This window comes from Halichoerus grypus, chromosome 4 (genome assembly GCF_964656455.1).
Source record: "Halichoerus grypus chromosome 4, mHalGry1.hap1.1, whole genome shotgun sequence".
NCBI lineage: Eukaryota > Metazoa > Chordata > Mammalia > Carnivora > Phocidae > Halichoerus > Halichoerus grypus.
In genome coordinates this window covers 103,689,106-103,708,404 of record NC_135715.1, presented here as the reverse complement: position 1 = coordinate 103,708,404, position 19,299 = coordinate 103,689,106, and the positions used below count along the sequence as shown (strand labels likewise).

Here is a 19,299-nt window from a genome sequence, read left to right as displayed (position 1 = left end):
GTCAGAACTGAAGTTAGAAATCACCCCAAGAATGATCTTTAGTATCAAGAATACTGGGGTCTGATTATTTTTAACTGTAAGATGAGCAGTTATTAAAAATGATATCACAAGTTATTGAAAAGAGTGTTCATTGCCTAGATTGAAAATCTTAGTACATAGATTTGGGCTCTCCAATGGTATCATGCCCTCCCTTCTTGAAATTGCTCAGAAAGATATCACTACATGTCCTTCCCATTTAAGAAACATTTACATCTGTGGAAGGAGTTCCAGGAGGCAGCTACCCTCCCCCCTGAAAATGCCCATTTTGTTCATCTTGAATTAAACAGAAGCAGTAATTCCACTTTCCTTCCCAGCAAACTTTCTGCTTCCTCCTCTCACACCAAAAATAAAACAAAAATAGAAAAGACTATCTCTGTCTTTGATTATTGCTTGGTCACAGTTAAAACCTATATACTTGTCTTCTCTGGATCTACTGAAATGACTTTTTTTTTTTCTTCTTATGATCTATGTAGATAAATAGGACAGAGACTAAATGTGAGCAACTTATAAGGTTAAATGCCTATGACTTTCTCTGTCTGGAGATAAAGGTCAATCATCCAGAGATACTCTATTTCTCTCTTAAAATGCAAGGATACTTGGCATCAGAAAGAAGAGAATGACTAGCTGATTGGCTGTTTCAACATTTTATCAACAGGCTATAATCACTTCTTTACTTCAAAGTGTACGTTTTTTATTGTGTTTCTGTATGTTCTTCCAGATATGTTTTCCCCATCAAGATGACATAACTAGAGAAAAACATTTTTTGGTCATAAATTTAGAGTACTTGGACCTATAATATGAATAGTTTCCTGTTAATTCAGCTTATGTAATATCTTTGTTTTCCTGTTTTATATGGATATATAGTTTATATTTATATAGTCCTGCAAAAATTATATAAATCAATTTTTAAAAATTTAATCCCATGTTAAAAGCCTTTGAAAAGTAAGGAGTTTCCTCAAAAAGTTAAAAATAGAACTATCCTATGATCCAGCAATTGCACTACTAGGTATTTACCCAAAGAATACAAAAATACTAATTCAAAGGGATACATACACCCTGATGTTTATAGCAGCATTATCTACAATAACCAAGTTATGGAAACAGCCCAAATGTCCATTGACTGATGAATGGATAAAGAAGATGTGGTGTATATATATATATATATATAATATATAATATATATAATGGAATATTATTCAGCCATCAAAAAGATTGAAATCTTGCCATTTGCAACGACATGGATGGAGCTAGAGAATACAGTGCTAAGTGAAATAAGTCAGTCAGAGAAAGAAAAATACCATATGATTTCACTTATATGTGTAATTTAAGAAACAAAATAAATGAGCAAAAGGAAAAGAGAGAGAGAGGAGAGAGGGAGGCAAACCAAGAAACAGACTCTTAACTCTAAGGAACACATTGATGGTTACCAAAGGGGAGTTGGGTAGGGGGATGGGTGAAATAGGTGATGGGGATTAAGAAGGGCACTTGTGATGAGCACCGGGTGATGTATGGACCATTATATTGTACACCTGAAACTAATATTACACTGTATGTTAACTAACTGCAATTTAAATAAAAACTTAATAAAAAGAAAGAAATAATATGTAAAATAAAGCATAGTTTGCTAAAATGACAGACCCATACAAATATATATTTCATATGAATTTACATTTTTGAATACCAGGTATTTTTGCTTTACTATTAAGAGCTTTAGACTATTTTTTTTCCTTAGCTTTTTCCTATTTCTAACCTTCTCCCTTTTTAAGAATAAAGGTAAATCAAAACTCATCTTGATAGTGGATTATTTTGCCAATTGTTTTTTCTGGAAAAGACCTTTATTTAAAGAGATCCCTTGGATGCAAAGAAAACACAGATTCCATCAAAACTACTGTGTAAGAAGACTTGGCCTCTCACAGGGACAAAAACCAATTAAGGAAGAACAAAAAGATCTGACCAAGATAGAGTTCTGCCTCCATTGGTCCACATAAACATTGCTCAGTGAAAACAAACCAAAGAAGAATATAGGTACATCACGGAAGTCAACGATATCCTAGACAGGACAACTGCAGTCTTCAATACCTATTCTGCATCTGGTACACTGCTGTCTATGTCCAGTCCCTGTCTATATAGAGTATACTCACAAGCTTATGAATAAGAAGAAGGTAACATCTAAAAGAAACACACTGGCAAGGCCATTAGCCAGTTTTAAAATAGTCACCATGAATAGCATAAGAATTAGACCATATGAGTCCACAGACAAATTCAGTCCCCTTCTAGGAATGGCAGCACCTTTAACTTTTTCTTTTTTAATACTAACTTTGTACCCTTTTAAGGGCAGTTTCATCAAGGTATGTTAGAATACATAAGTTTATTCCTCTTATGTTTTCATTTGCCATAAAAGCTGAGCTACCATGCCTTCTTTATTCAGATTAAGTACAGGAAGCTGGGCAGAGAGAATCCATTGGCTCTCCCTAAAGTATGGGACAGCTAGGACATTGCAATCCCAAATATGCATTTCCTTGGGGATGGTGTAGACATTTAGCTCCAGTTGTAATTCTACTTGCCCTTCTATTTTCCTTCCTTTCTTTTTTTTTATTACAAGGATATTATATTCATGTAGTCTTACTGCAAATCAATTAACCAGGTCACCAATACAAACAGTGAGATAAAACAAGGAGTACTTCTGTTTTGAGCAGCATAATGGCTTAAAAATTATAAAAGCCCTTTCAAATGAAAAAAAAAAAAAAACACTAGACAAAACATGTATCTTCTAAATGTATTTTTGGGCTGGTCCCAAATAAAATAATCCATAAAGCACAAAACAAAGTAAAAGCTTATGATGCAAGGTAATCAAGAAAGACAACTTTTATCCTGAGGGCTTCTACCAAATCTTGGAGACCCCAGTTCCCATTGTCATGTCTTCAAGTTCTACTATGGAGAATCTCATAAATGGCCCCACACCAGAAATGATAACGACAAAGGCTAGCCCTCAATATAAGGGTGAAGTAGAGATAAACATGCAAAGCAAAATACCTTGGCAAGGCCACTTGCATATCAAAGACTGAACACTGGATGGTGAGGGGAGGGAAAAATCTCTTGTGAGAATTTATAAGCCCAAGCTGGCCTTTCCATGATTTTATGGTCTAAATTCATGCTCCCTCTGTGATTCAAAAACTCCTCAAAGAGAAATTTAAATTTATGGTGTTTTTAAATTGATAGGGCATCCATGGAACTGAAAAGTATAAAAGCCACCTGGCTAGCATGCTAAAGCAGGTGAAAGAAGGGAACTGATGGTCTCTTAATTCTTTATTTGCACTTTTTTTTGATCCTCCTGATTTGAGGCTAGGCCTTCATCTCCATTCTCTACCAGTTGTCCAAAGTACATAATGCCTCTGGTTTTATATCCCCAGAGAATAAACCTCTAAGCTCCCAAAAGAATAGAAAAAGGGATGACACTGGTCACCATTTTTAATCAGACTTCCAAAAGCCCCTGTTTTGCTCCCACCCCTAACACACACACACACACACACACACACACACACACACACACACTTGCATACTTCCTTCTGCAGAATGTGGTAACTTTCTGGAGTTCTCCAGGACAAATCACTTTGTTTCTCTTCAGCCCCCACACCTTCACCCCTGCCAACACTTTGGCATAATCTTGTTCTGCAAAGTCCTTTACTGTATCTCCACTCACTTTCTAAAACATATTGTGACTGAGGTTACAGATGACTCCTCATTTTCTTGAAGGTGAGGTTAATGTGCTTCTTGTTCTCTGGAGCAATTTTATAAAAGAGATCTCATTGGACATTATTTTTTTCTTATTGTTTCACATCTTCCTCACTGGTTTTGAAGTAATTTTAGAGAAAAGATGGAGTAGAAATGTCTTTACTTCACTATCTTAAAATTGGAGACCCAGGCCACTACTTTAAAAGTACAAATTTCCCAACAGAAAAACACTAGGAATTCTCTAATATTGGTGTCTAATGTAGAGAAAACTCAAGGGGATCACTTGCCTAGTCTAAGGGACTATGAGGTCTCCAGCTAGAATCTGTTTAAATTGAAATCCAAAGTAAAATTATTCTAAGATAAAATAATTTGCCATTTATGTGATAAGATTCCACATAATTTAGGAGCAACATCTCAGAAATTACTAAATGGTTTTGCAATGAAAACCAACCATTATGATACGCTAGTATCAAAGTGTCAAAGTCTAGGCCACCATATGGAATTAAGTCGTGCACCACACAAAAGTGCCATTTTTAAAGAACTTCATTCCTAGAGATATTGTTGATCTAGATATAACAATTTTCCAGTAGAAAGTAGTCAAGGTCTTATAATTACAAGATCATATTATTATAACAATATTCTGACATATGGAAGTAAAATGTTTTAAGGAGGTGGTCTCTTCCCTTAATTTACACAGTCACTATCTAGCCTCATAGAAGTCCTGAATGAAACTAACTTGCCAATCAAATTCACATGTATAAATGTTCTGAGAGGGACATCATTTCCAAAGTGTAATTGTTATAAACTGAAGTGACCCAAAATTCCTATGTCAAAGCCTTAACCCCACATATTACTATGTTTGAAGATAATAAAGACCACCAAAATCAGCTTGCTCTTTGGTGGCAAGGCCAGCAATACACTTTACTCTCCTACCTCAGGGGTATATTGACTCTCCAGCCCTATTTCATAATTTAGTTCTGTGGGGATCTTGATTGTCTTTTCCTTCAATCAGATAGCATACTAGTCCATTATATTAATGACATTATTCTGAATGGATCCAGTGAGCAAGAAGTAGCAACTACTGTAGGCATTTTGGTAAGAGAGTAAGAAATAAATCTGAAAAAACTCAGGCGCCTTCTACCCCAGGGAAATTTTTAGAGGTTCAGTGGTGTGGGGCATGTGAAGATATCCCTTTAAGCAATGAATAAGTTTTTGCATCCGGCCCCTCCTGCAACCAAAACTAGGCACAACACCTAGTGGGCCTGTTTGGATTTTGGAGGAAACGTATTCCTTATTCAAGTGTGTTAGTCCAGCCTATTTACCAAGAGACTCAACAAGCTGCTAGTTTTAAGCAGGTCCCAGAATGAGAAAAATCTCTATAACAATCCAGGCTACTGTGCATACTGTTCTGCCACTTGGGCCATATGATCCAGCAGATCCAATGCTACTCAAGTATCAGTAGCAGACAGCAACACTGTTTGCAGCCTTTAGAGGCTTCTGTAAGTGAATTTCAGGACAGGTCCCTAGGATCTGGGAGCAAGCCCTGACACCCTCTGCAGGTAACTATTCTCCTTTGCAAAACAGCTTCTGTCCTGATACTGTGTCTTGCTAAGGAATGAAGGCTTAATCATGGGCCACCAAATTATCATGCAACCCAGGCTGCCTTCATGAACTGGGTGTTACCTAATCCACCAAGCCACAATGTAAGGCATCATCAAATGGAAGTGGTGTATAGATGATTCGGCCCATGCAGGCCCTGAAGGCACAAGTAAGTTACATGAGTAAGTGGGCAAATGTCCATGGTCCCTACTTCTGCTACAGTACCTGCTCTCTTCCAGCCTGTACCTGTGGCCTCATGGAGAGTTCCCTAAAATCAGTTGATGGAAGAAGAGAAGGATCCAGCCTAGCTCACAGATGGTTCTGTACAATATCTAGGCACAACTCCCAAATGGACAGCTATAGCACTATAGCCCCTTTCTGAGATATACCCCTGAAAGAGACAGGTAAAGAGAAATCTTCTCAGTGGATAGAATGTAAAGCAGTATACCTCGTTGTTCACTTTGCTTGGAAGGAGATATGGCCAGATATGCGATTACATACAGATTCATGGACTGTGGCCAATGGTTTTGCTATATGGCCAAGGTCTTGGAAGAAACATGATTGGAAAGTTGGCAAGAAGGAAATCTGGGTAAGAGTTATATAGATAGACCTCTCTGTGTGGGGAAAAATGTGAACATATTTGAGTCCCATGTGAATGTTCACCAAAGGGTGACTTCAGCAGAGGAATATATTAATAATCAAATGAACAGGATGACCTGTTCTATGGATACTATTCACCTCAGTCATCCTTCTTTCTCCAGTGGCTCCTATCATCATCAAATGGGTTCATGAACAAAGTAGCCATGGTGGCAGGAATGGAGGTTATTCATAGCCTCAGCAATATGGACGTCCACTCACCAATGTGAACCTGACTGTGGCCATCACGGAGTGCCCAATATGCCAGCAACAGGGAGGAACACCAAGTCCCTAATATGGCACCACTCTCAAGAGTGGCAAGCTAGCTACATGGTAGCTACACAGGTTGATTACACTGGACCACTTCCATCATAGATCTAGGACAGTACTTTATTCTTACTGGAATACTGATCCTAGGTATGTATTTCCCTTCCCTGCAAACAATACTTCTGCCAAAACTACCATCCATGGACTTACAAAATGCCTTGTACCATAGTCATGGTATTCCACATAGCATTGCTTCTGATCAAGGAACTCACTTCACAGCAAACAAAGTGTTGCAATGGGCCCATTCTCATGGAATTCACTGATCTTACCATGTCCCCCACAACCCTGAAGCAGCTGGCTTGACAGAGTGGTGGAAAGGTCTTTTGCAGACTCAATTAAAATACCAGTTAGGTGGCAATACCTTGCAGGGCTGACACAAGGTTTTACAGAAGGCTGTATATGCTCTGAATTAGCACCTGATTTTTGGTACCGTTTCCCCCCTAGGCAGGATTCATAGGTCCAGAGATCAAGTGGAGGGAATGAATAGAAGTGGCATAACTCTCTCTAACCCCTGGTGACGCACTAGTAAAATGTTTGCTTCCTGTCTCTTGTGATCTTATATTTTGCTGCCCTATAGGTCTTTGTTCCAAAGGAAGCAATGCTTCCATTAGGAGACACAATAAGATTACATTGACCTGGATGTTAAGACTGCCACCTGGCCATGGGGGCTCCTCTCAGCTCTGAATCAACACACAAAGCAGGGAGTTATTGTGCTGGCTTGCTTGACTGATCCTGACCAATACGTTAACTTACACAACAGGAAGACACACTTAATTCTAAATATGCCTTTTAGAAAAAATTATAAAGCCAGTATAATGCAGTTGGTTCCACAGGGTCTGATTTTGCTACGTACCTCCCTTTACCAACAAAGTGGTTAGATTTTAAGAATAAAGCACTTCTTATCAAGCCTCATTTGATTGGTACCTGGATTATGAATGAAACAGAAAAGTGAGCAGTCTGATGAGGCTGAGTGTTTTCAGAGATTTCAATATGTCACACCTAGGCATTGATGATTAAAAGCACTTCTACTTTGATCCAGAAGACTACTTGCAATGTCTTCCAGGAATTTAAATAGTTCCTTTCTATGCATATTATATAGAACACATAGTAAGTATAAATATAACAATTACATTTAAGTCATGGTTATTAAGATTAGTCCATTCGTTCAATTACCCTTAATTCATTTCACAAATATTAAATGAGCACCTAAAAGTGCAATGTATACTGTTGGTCTAATCACAGACATATTCTTCATTCCTTGGATCATGTCCAGTATGTGTTTGGAACAGAAGCATTGAGATATGCAAACGACTGAGAACAGATATCTGCTTCCATTGCATTAACTCTCAGATACACTAGCTGGTTTTGGTTAAAAGATGGTATAATATCAACATTACCTAATGCCAAACTTAAACTCAAATACTGGTAAGTATAAATAATTCAATCCAATAATATCATAATTATTTAAATATAAAATAAGCAATAGTGTATAAGAATAACATAATCTAAAATTACATCTTAACAGGAAAACTGTTTTAAAATTCCCTTACCTCTTGTTTGTAGTCCTTTTCCACAGCCTTCACTGCTGCCCATTATCCCCTGCCTGACAGACTCTGGCACCAAGATACAAGGGCTCCATTTCTGTGGTTTCCATCTGTGATTACAAAGAACAGCAGACTAAGAATTTCACCATGACAAACATGCGGAAGAAATACATCACATAAACAGTAATTCAATAAAAATGGATTTAAAACCAATGTCATAAAATGGAGCCCTGGCATGCACTAGGGAGGACAATAGTCCACTCTACCCTAGATTCATGGTTAATGTAGTATTTCCATTTTTAAAAATGTGGACATTTTCCATATAAGCTGTAGTCCATAGAGCAAGGTGGCAGTAAAAATCCTTAAAAGCACAGATCAAACCTAGAAGGTTTACCCTCATTATCTAAAATTACCTTAAAAAAAAAAAAAGAAAGAAAAGTAGAAGGAGGAGGAGAAGGAGAAGGAGGAGGAAAAGGGAAAAAAGAGAGAGAGAAAAAAAACCCTATGTCCCACTGGAGTTTTAGAGTATCAAGGCTTGAAAATCTGAAAGTTTGGGGTGTAAACCTTCACACTTGATCTTCTGTTTCAAAAGTTTTTATAAGGTGGTGTCTAAGACTTTAAAATGACTCAGACATCTCAATAAGTCATAAAGTAAAAGGGAGGTGGGGAGTCACAGGGACCTATCTTATGCGATAGTTCATCTCATGGAAGAGGAATGGATCCACCTCTGATGAATCATCAATATTTCTAGTCCTCAAAGAAAATATTCTCTAAGGAAGCCTTGTGGTTTCTCACTGTTTTCCTTTCTCAGGTAAACAAAATTTTCTATTTTTATGACCCACAGGACAGACTGACTTATATCCTTAAACCTGTCTCTTCAGAATGTACCAGAAAACCCAAACCTTAAGTGTAACCACAGATTCTGCTCTTTCCTTAGTATATTTTCACACTTTTTCATATGAGCTAATACCTCTGATAAGAGATGCTACTTCCAAAGATGAAACAGAAACATGAAGCAAAAATATTATTGACCAGCTTTGCGAGATGAAATAATTGGTATATACAGATCTCTAGAATTTTTTCATCTTGCAAAACTGGTCAGTAATATTGCATATAATATAATCATTGACCTCACTCAAGTGGCCTCCATACTGGGAATAGTTGAGCAATTGTAGAAAAATCAAGAAACAGCTAAACAAAAACTTATCATTTAAAGAAATCACCCCTTAATTTTAAATAATTGTAAATTTACTTTGCACATTACATCTTAACAGGAAAACTGTTTTTAGTATAATTCCAAAACACAGAAACTGAAATGGCAAAGGGTTTTTGTCCAATTTTTCAACAGTTATGTAGCATTCCTTCAGATTCCTTAAGTTTACTGAGGCTTTCTAGATCAAAATGAGACTATGGAGTTCAGTCTAGTTTAGTGTGCTGCATAAAGTGAAATAGAAATAATTTCAGAACTCTTGTTAAACTCAGTTTTGGAATGATAAACTTGGGCTCAGAGAGGTTAAGTGAAATGTCTGAGATTGCACAGCTCAGCAGGCCAGTTGTACCTCCTAAAACCCTGAATGTTCAGCTACAGACCCTTGACTCCACGGTCAATTCTATGTAAGGATACATCACCATGCTGTCTTCCCTTTTGCTTATTAACTTAATGTGTTGGGAGAGGCTCAGATTCACAGAAAAATTTCTACAGACATTTTGGTTCTGTTTTAACTTGGTAAGCATGTGAATATATCACCTTAATGGAGTCAAAAAGAAGATTCAGAAGATAATGATAAAGGTCCTATATTAGCTTGCCTCTCTAACATACCAATGAGGAGGGATGCAAAAATTGGAATCATGTTGCTCAAAATTCAAGGGTGTTTTACTGAGGAGCAGGGAATGATGCTGATAACTTGTATACATGTTAAACTAGGCATCGAGAGAAACGATAACAATGATCCAATGACACACCAAAACTGGCTTCTGGGGAAAATGGCAGGAGGTCAATGATGGAAACGAGTTCAAACATGAGTGGCTAAAATGAAGTGCAACCAGAGAGTAAAGAAAGGGGGCAAGAGAAAGGAAAAATCTCACTAATAACATCTAGGATTTTCTCTGATTATAAAAGCCCTGGGTTCATAAAAATGTCTAATGACATTTGATTTGGCTAATTTTTTCAATTGGCCCCAAGAGCTCTTTTGCTCAGCTCAGAAGTTTCAATATTTATATATGGTACAAAGGGATGAATATTGACAGTGTTTCCACAGCAGCCTTGTGGTTAATGAAGGAACACTGGTAGTCTGGGCATGTTCCCAGTATTTATTCCCATCCTCCTTAAACTGGCCATTAGATAGAAACAATGAGAATAAAGGATTATAAAATTGATAGTAATGCAGACTCTTCAATGACACTCTAATTTTATCTAATGTGAGGAGTCTTCTTTAAAAAAAAAGAGAGAGAGAAAGAAGGAAAAAGAAAAATAACCTGTATTTTCCTGAACAAATTAGCCCTTGAATTTCATAGCTTTAAGATATAGTTTTTCAAATAATCAGGAGAAACACTAGACATTTTTGCTAAAGGCATTTTTAAGTGTGCTAACTATATGAACTTTAAGACAATTTTTTTTTCACAAATCAGTAAAACTCAACAGTGAATGGATTTAATCCAGATGTACTCTAAAGCAAAGCTTCAATCCAACATTAAAAGAATGGACACTAATGACTAAACACACAAATCTCAGGCATTGCTTTTATAAATAAAAATCACCAATTTGTCAAGAGGGAACATGTAAGTACCATAAATACTTTAAAAGTCATTTTCCTTTTTTTTTAATGTATATTTTATCCGTAGGTTAAACTTCCTTTTCTAAGAGGATGGTTTCTTAAAATGTGTACAAAACTTAAGAACCAATTTTTTTTAATGAAAGTAAATAATTATTTTAAAAGTACATATTTGTTCTTAGTTCTTGATTAAAGGCTTTAGGATGAAAATGATAGAATAAGGTAACTTATGTGTGTGTTTGTTTTCCAGGTAAAGACTTTATCCTGAATATCTTTGGAACTTAATCCTTAAAATTGATTGCCTGGGTGGCAGAACTCCAGCATCTCACTTAAAATCAAAACATGTTTGTTTCTTTTGTTCTGTTAACTAGAGTTTCATATTTTTTACTCCCTCAAAATATATTCAAAATAAGAGAGGAAAATATTGAGGTATTGAAGATAAACATTATCTCTTCTTACTTCTCACTAAAACTTATAAACTATATAAAGAAAATAGGTCATGATTTATACTAAAATCTAATGATTATTTCAAAAGGTAACTAATTACCGATATATGGGGCACAATGAAATATCTTCACACTCTCGCTCTTCAAATAAGGTATCTGGGCATTCTTGGCCTCCGTTGGCTGCTTCCTGGATGATAATCCTGTATCGAGACTGTTTTACTGTGGCATTTCCTGAAGTAAAGGAAAAATAAAATTGTAGTGCCCTTCTATGTGGATGCAGGGAAAAATCCAGGGTTAGTCAAAGGAAGGAAGGAAGGAAGGAAGGAAGGAAGGAAGGGAGGGAAGGAGGGAGGGAGGAAGGAAGGAAAGGAGGAAGGGCGGAAGGAAGGAAAGGAGGAACAGACGGAGGGAGGGAAGGAAGGAAGGGAGAGAGGGAGGGAAGGAAGGAAGAAGGGAGGGAGGGAGAGAGGGAGAGAAGGAAGGAAGAAGGGAGGGAGGGAGAGAGGGAGAGAAGGAAGGAAGAAGGGAGGGAGGGAGAGAGGGAGAGAAGGAAGGAAGAAGGGAGGGAGGGAGAGAGGGAGAGAAGGAAGGAAGAAGGGAGGGAGGGAGAGAGGGAGAGAAGGAAGGAAAAAGGGAGGGAGGGAGGAAGGAAGGGAGGGAGGGAGAGAGGGAAGAAGGGAGGGAGGGAAGTAAGAACATGTGGTAAGACTACTTAGGGAATGAGAATAACAAGCAAAGACCAGGGGTTAATACTTCATGTTATACTGTCTTACTCCTATGAGATAGATAGTTAACAGTCAATAATAGTGATTTCAAGTCTATTTGTTCTTATATGCAAAGTTCGTTTTCCAACTGTTTTACTACTCTCTAAATTAATCAGAATGTATATTACCTATGGCATAAGAGTTACATGGCATAATCTGAGGAACCCCAGAAACTCTCTTTGATCTCAAAACAATAGCTCAAGGGCCCAGAGTTTTACATGAGCAATTCATTCCCTCCAGCAAGGCACTTCCCTCTGTGGGTAACTTTCAAAAATGCGAACACTCATTAAAATTAATACATTAGTAATTTATTTATTTATGGATATTGGTTTCTTACATTTCTTAGTCCTCATAACCTGAGACAATATGTATATAATTGGAATTTAGGGAAAAGGCACTAAAATTGTGACAGAACAAAATATTGTCTACTTTCTGGTTTGGCTGAAAAGGAGAAGTATTAATAGGCATCTCAATAAAGACAACCGATGTTCACTTTAATGTGCTGGGGCACTCATCCCATAATCTTTAGATTCCTCTTAAATCAATAACAATAATAAAAATCAATTACATTACGGTGGCTAGTAACTATTTCAATTACCATGTGCAAAACTTGCACTAGATATAAAGATACAAATTATTGAACTTCAATTAAACAGAAAGAAAAGGAGGCAGATAGAGATACACCAAGTTTAAGACATCAGTAGAGCGAGAAGTATCAACAGTGTGCAGTGTTAGGAGAGTAGAGAAGAAAGAGTAATCATTTTTGTCTCTGGAAATCAGACAGCTCCGGGAGGAGGCAGATTTTATTCTGGGACTTGAAATCTTACTAGAAAAAGAAAAAAGGCTGAAGCCATTTTGGGCCAAGGAAAGTTTGAGAAGAGGCACTGCTGAGACATAAATGGGTGCATGGAATTCATAGAGTAAGACAGGTAGCTGCATTCAGATGGAAAATGTGTGCATTTGGCTTGTGAGTGTGCACATGTTGAGGGCAGGTTGCAAAGAACGAAGAGAAGGGGTGGTATAGGAGAACATGGAATTAATTGGTAGGTTCAGGACAGATAATGGATCTAACTATATTAAGAAGAAAATTTCTAGAAAGCCAGCAAACTAAGTGGAGTGTGACAAAAGGGGAAAAAAAGAGCTCTCATTAAAATTATATATTCACATGTTTTTTTAAAAAAATCTTTAGTACAAAGACTTACAGTGAGAAACAACTGACCCACAACCAATTCCCTGTCTTCCTTCCAGAACACTTTGAACTCTATTTAGTTCTTCTGTGGTTATCTCCAAATTTATAAATAATAAGCTTATGTCATTGCTTCTTGATTCATTAATTTTAGACATCATTTATTGACTTTCTGCTATAACTGACGGGAGTTTACTTTGCACCACCTTTCAATTTTTTATAATTGTATCACTATTTTTATGCCTCTAATGGTTATTTAAAGGCTTTAAATAACCCATTTTTTTCCAGTCCCACTTCTCACTCCTGCCCTCTATCAGACCAGCCACCACCGTTCTAAAGAATCTCTGTGGGTAGATGAGCTTCCTCTTCTCTTGCAGTCCACATTCCTGATAAGTTAGGTCATAGCTTCCTGTGCTGCATCATCACTTTCTCTACTCCTCAGTCTTGTCTGTTAAGTTTTTCATAAATGAGTTTAGAGCTCTAATCCACTGATGGTCCTCCCTATTTTTTTAACAAGGAATTAGGGCTTTTATAATTCATTTCTATTATTTTAATGAGATTACGGGAAGAAGAGGAAACCAATATACTTATACATTTCATGATCTTGACTAAGTTAAGCAGATGTATAGGATCTTTTCCATCTACTTACAGATCTATTCCCCTGCTTTGCTTTTTTTTTTTTTTTCCCCATATTTAATCTACTGTCTGCTTGGGGAACTAATCATAGGAGTGTATCAGTGACTCTCTTGTCCATTGGCTTCTGGTTGGGTTTGGCCAACAGAAGGATGGGGCACACAATACAAGGAGAAAAGATGATAAGAGAAGAGAAAGATCAGGGAATTTATTCCACCAGATTTCATCTTCTGGATCACCTCAGTTTGTTCTTTACCTCAACCAAAAGCCATGGTTTCTATGGAATGGCCCTTTCCTACAGTTATAGTCCTACTAATTGTTCCTACCTCTATCAAATTTCAGTATCCTAAATGTCACTAGTCCATGTACTGAACCATCTCCTGTGACCTTAAGTAACCCTTCCCAGTCTTTTGTAAATAACCCCTTCATTAAATTTTCCCCAGTTGCCCCATTTAAATGGGCCACCTGTTTCCTACCAGGACATGCTAATAAAATCAAAGGAGACACGCTACTATATGACAGGGAAGAATGTTATAATTGGCCCTTTTCTAAAAGTACTTAAGGTCCTATGAGGAGTATAAAATAGAAGGTTAAAGAGAGAAATAAAAGTGTAATTAAAACAGTTCTAGTGAAAAACTGAGCGTTTTCCCTTTAAGTTCAGGAACAAGACAAGAATGCTCACTCTTGCCACTTTAATTCAACATAGTATTGGAAGTCTTAGTCACAGAAATTAGACAAGATAAAGAAATAAAAGCATCCAAATTGGAAAGGAAGAAGTAAAACTGTCACTATTTGCAGATGACATGATACTACATATAGAAAACTCTAAAGACTCCACCAAAAAAGCTATTAGAACTAATAAATGAATTCGGTAAAGTTGCAGGATACAAAATTAACATGCAAGAATTGGTTGTATTTCTATACACTAACAACCAGCTATCAGAAAGAAAAAAATTAAGAAAACAATCCCATTTACAATTGCATCAAAAATAATAAAATACCTAGGAATAAATATAGCCAGGGAGGTAGAAGACCTGTACTCTCAAAACTTCAAGACACTGATGAAAGAAACTGAAGAAGAAAAAAATAAATGGAAAGGTATACCATGCTCATGGATTGGAAGAATTAATATTATTAAAATGTCCATACTACCCAAAGCAATCTACAGATTCAGTGCAATCCCCATCAAAATACCAATGGTATTTTTCACAAAACTAGAATAAGAAATCCTAAAATTTGTAAAGAACCACAAAAGATTCCAAAAAGTCAAAGCAATCCTGAGAAAAAACAATAAAGTGGAGGAATCAATCATACTCTCTGATTTCAAAATATACTACAAAGTATACAACAATAATCAAAACAGCATGGTACTGGCACAAAAACAGACATATAGATCAATGAATTAGAATAGAAGTAAAATAGAAACAGAAATAAATCCACACTTATATGGTCAATTAATCTATGGCAAAAGAGATAATATACAATGAGGAAAAGACAGTCTCTTCCATCAATGGTGTCAGGAAAACTGGACAGCTACATGCAAAAGAATGAACCTGGACCACTATCTTATACCATACACAAAAATAAATTAAAAATGGATTAACGACCTGAATATAACATCTGAAACCATAAAACTCCTAGAAGAAAAGATAGGCAGTAAGCTCTGTGACATTGGTCTTAGCAATACTTTGTGGACCAGTCTGTCAGGCAAGAGCAACAACAGCTAAAATAAACAATTATATTTATTTTATCAAACTAAAAAAACTTGCACAGCAAAGAAAACCATCAACAAAACAGAAAGACAACCTACTGAATGAGAAGATATTTGCAAATTATATATCTGAGAAGAGGTTAATATCCAAGGGGTGCCTGGGTGGCTCCGTCGTTAAGCATCTGCCTTTGGCTCAGGTCATGATGCCAGGGTCATGGGATCGAGCCGCGCATTGGACTCCCTGCTCAGCGGGAAGCCTACTTCTCCCTCTCCCACTCCCCCTGCTTGTGTTCCCTCTCTCGCTGTGTCTCTCTCTGTCAAATAAATAAATAAAATCTTTAAAAAAAAAAAAGAGGTTAATATCCAAAATATATAATGAACTCATGCAGCTTCATATAAAAAAAAAAAATTGAAACATGAGCAGTGGACTTAAATAGATGTTTTTCCAAAGAAGACATACATATGGCCAACAGACATATGGAACGATGTTTAACATCACTAATGATCAGAGAAGTGCAAATCAAAACCACAATGAGTATTACCTCACCCTGTCAAATTGGCTATTATCAAAAACACAAAAAATAACAAGTGCTGGTGAGAATGTGGAGAAAAGGGAACCCTTGCACACTGTTGGGAATGAAAACAGTATGGAGGCTCCTTAAAAAATTAAATATAGAACTACCATATAATCCAGCAATTCCACTTCAGGTTATTTATCTGAAAAAAAAATGAAAACATCAATTCAAAGAGATCTATGCATCCCTCTGTTCACTGAAGCATTATTTACAATAGCCAAGATACAGAAACAATCTAAGTGTCCATCAATAGCTGAATGGATAAAGAAAATGTGCTATATATACACAATAGAATATTATTCAGCCATAAGAAATTAATATCTTTCCATTTGCAACAACTTGGAAGGAACTAGAGGGCATTATGCTAAATGAAAGTCAGACAGAGAAACAAGTATCATATCATTTCACTTATATGTGGAATCTAAAAAGCAAGACAAACAAAACAAAATAGAAACAGACTTGTAGATACAAGAAACAAACTGTTGGTTACCAAAGGGGGCAGGGGTGGGGGGGTGGGTAAAATAGGAAAGGGGATTACAAGGTACAAACTTCCAGTTATAAAATAAATAAGTCATGGGGATGTACTTTTTAGCATCAGGAATATAGTTAATAATATTCTAATAACTTTATATGGTGACAAATGCTAACTAGACATCATGGGAATCATTTCATAATGCACAAAAATATTGAATCACTATAATGTACACCTGAAACTAACAGGATATTGTATGTCAATTATACTTCAATAAACAAACAAAAAAAAAACAGTTCTGCATAATAATATAAAGCTATCTTCATTTGGGTGGGGCCAGCTTTGTAAATAATTATGCCTTTAGGAATAAGTCTCTTCTCCCATTGTCAGGTAATTCCAGTTACACTGTACTTACTCTGAAAATTATTGCTTACCCTTAAGATTTGTATATGTGTGGGTTTCTGTGTGTGTATGTTGTCCAAGGGTTATCTTAGAAGACCCAGAAATAAAAATTGAAAAGAATAGGAAAAATGAAACAGATGCCTTTACCTCACATTAAGAGAGAACATGGATCAGTGTCTCTCCCCTCCCACTGCATGCATGTGTGCACACACACACATACACACACACACAATGAACACTCCCACCCAGAGGTTTTCTGCTTTATGGTGTAATTCCAGGTCAAGTCATTCAAAGTTTAGGGAACACAGTTGCATTGATTATCCTGCCCTACAGAGGTTCAGGTTGGGGCTGAGAAAGATGGATTCCATGGGCAAAACAAACTTTTAGAATAGAGGCTAGATTTTTTCAGAAAGAAAGCTGATTGACACTGTACAGAAATGAAGAAAAATGTGCATGTTTTCAAAGAGAGAAACAGAGATAAGGGATGATCTTGACGTAGGGAAACAACACCAGGATCTGCGAGATAGCTGTTAAAAATTTTTCTGTGTAATGTGTCTCTTGGTCCTTAAACTTTGGAATGGTCATATTTAGCATTCAGCTTTAAAGGATTTTTCCACCCTCTGTGACGTAAGTGCCTCAACTTATAACCAGACCTACGGCAGAGTCACTTGTGCACAAGCGACACGATTTAGCTGGTGTCACGGAAACTTAAGGGCAGGCAGCGTCTGGGAACAGACAGTAGCGTTCTCACTCCACCTCTACTTCGGAGCCAGCCTGCAGGGAGCTGTACCAAGGAAGGACAATAATTCCAGAAATCCAAGAAGTAATTAGCAAGAGAAGAGGATGCATCTGGTAGCACCCAACATCAAGGTCTGAAGTCAGAGAGCAGAGGATGAGCAAAAGGCTAAGTGGAAGCTCTCAGGAACTGATGTCAAACAGAGCCTCCCTTTCTGTTGAATACACCGACAATGATTTCAGCGAAGTAGACAGAGAATGGAAGATAGTGACTTTGAAGGTGGTAAAGATTTGGATTACCTATGTGTGTAAAATGCATTATAAGTTTCCAGGAATTGTCTCTTTAGTCTGTATCAGATCCGCTTCTGGGCATTTTGCATATGCTATCTTATTTTATTTCATTTTATTTTTTATTTTTTTTAAAGAGAAGAGCAGTTTCTTCTCTCTCTCTTTTTTTAAGATTTTATTTATTTATTTGTCAAAGAGAGAGCACAAGCAGGGGGAGCAGCAAGCAGAAGGAAAAGCAGACTCCCCGCTGAGCAGGAAGCCCAATGCGAGGCTCGATCCCAGGACCCCAGGATCATGACCTGAGCCAAAGGCAGATGCCCAACCGACCGAGCCACCCAAGCATCTTATTTTAAAATTATCATTATTGTTCCCACTTTACAGATAAGAAAATGGAGGGTGGGGGAGTTAAATCATTTGCCCAAAGTCACCTAGCTAGTTCTAAAACTTTAAAACTATGCCATTAAAACTGTGGCTAAACAGACATCAAAGTCCATGATCTCTCCATAAGAGACTTCATGGTGAAACAAAGAGTGAGGGGCATTCCAGGGAGGAGTTCACATCATAATTCCTCTGTTATTCCCAAGGAATACCTCTTCCTTTTTAATCAATTCTTCAGTTGGCAGAAGGTTTCAAGTGCCAATAAACACAGTGCTTGTGGGGCTTGGTGAGTGATGCTTCCAATCTCATTAGGCCTATGAAAAATAACAATAAATTAAAGTTCCTGTTTGCAAACATAAATAACTGTTCAGCCATGATTATGGCTAATAAACAACTAGTCTAAATTCAATTTTGATTTATGCATATTTTATCACCACTTAGTCATCAGGCATAATTACACTTAAGTTATTAATTATAGTCAAAAGAAGTAACATTTAGAGAAGATGGCAGCTTAAACATCAAGAGCCATATTTAACATCAGAAATATACAAGTGAGTTATTTATCAGTATAGAAAGAATAAGAGAGATTTATAGATTCTCTGTGAAGGTCTATACCAGTCTTTTCCCAGAAAGATGGTAGCAAAGGTGGATGAAATCGTCTGTAAAGAGTAGCTCTGGGTGATTCACGGCCAGGCAAGCTAGGGCACATCATACTGAACTGAAGATCATGAGTGCTAGTCCCTGGTGTCAGGGCTAGTCAACCAAAGATTGGGGCTAAAGAATTGACCCCCTAAGTTTCCAATCGATTTGAAGTCTGAGAGTAGGCAAAGAGCAAGTGGAGCATGGTAGAGCACAGTGAATATGAGCACTGGTTGACAGGAGAGGCAGGCTGGAGAGGACCACAGGAGGGGAGTTTTCTAAAAGCAAGCAGGTGTGCAAAGTAGATGTGGGATGATTGTGTATCAGCAATATCTCTTAATGCCTATTGAATATCAGCAGATATTCTGCTGCCAATCTGCAGAAATCTGAAAGTCGATTAAAAAAAATCACTGCTCTGAATT

At 37.1% G+C, this 19,299-nt stretch overlaps 1 protein-coding gene across 1 annotated transcript in view; it reads right to left on the bottom strand.

The window, feature by feature from the left end:
* Nucleotides 1-19,299, bottom strand: part of THSD7B (thrombospondin type 1 domain containing 7B) — a 568,319-nt gene that overhangs the window by 323,734 nt on the left and 225,286 nt on the right. The window contains exons 9-10 of the mRNA XM_078070024.1: nt 11,196-11,325; nt 7,884-7,987 (exon numbers count right to left, since the gene is read on the bottom strand). Coding sequence (XP_077926150.1) covers nt 7,884-7,987; nt 11,196-11,325 — 234 coding nt within the window. The remainder of the gene's footprint in view (nt 1-7,883; nt 7,988-11,195; nt 11,326-19,299) is intronic.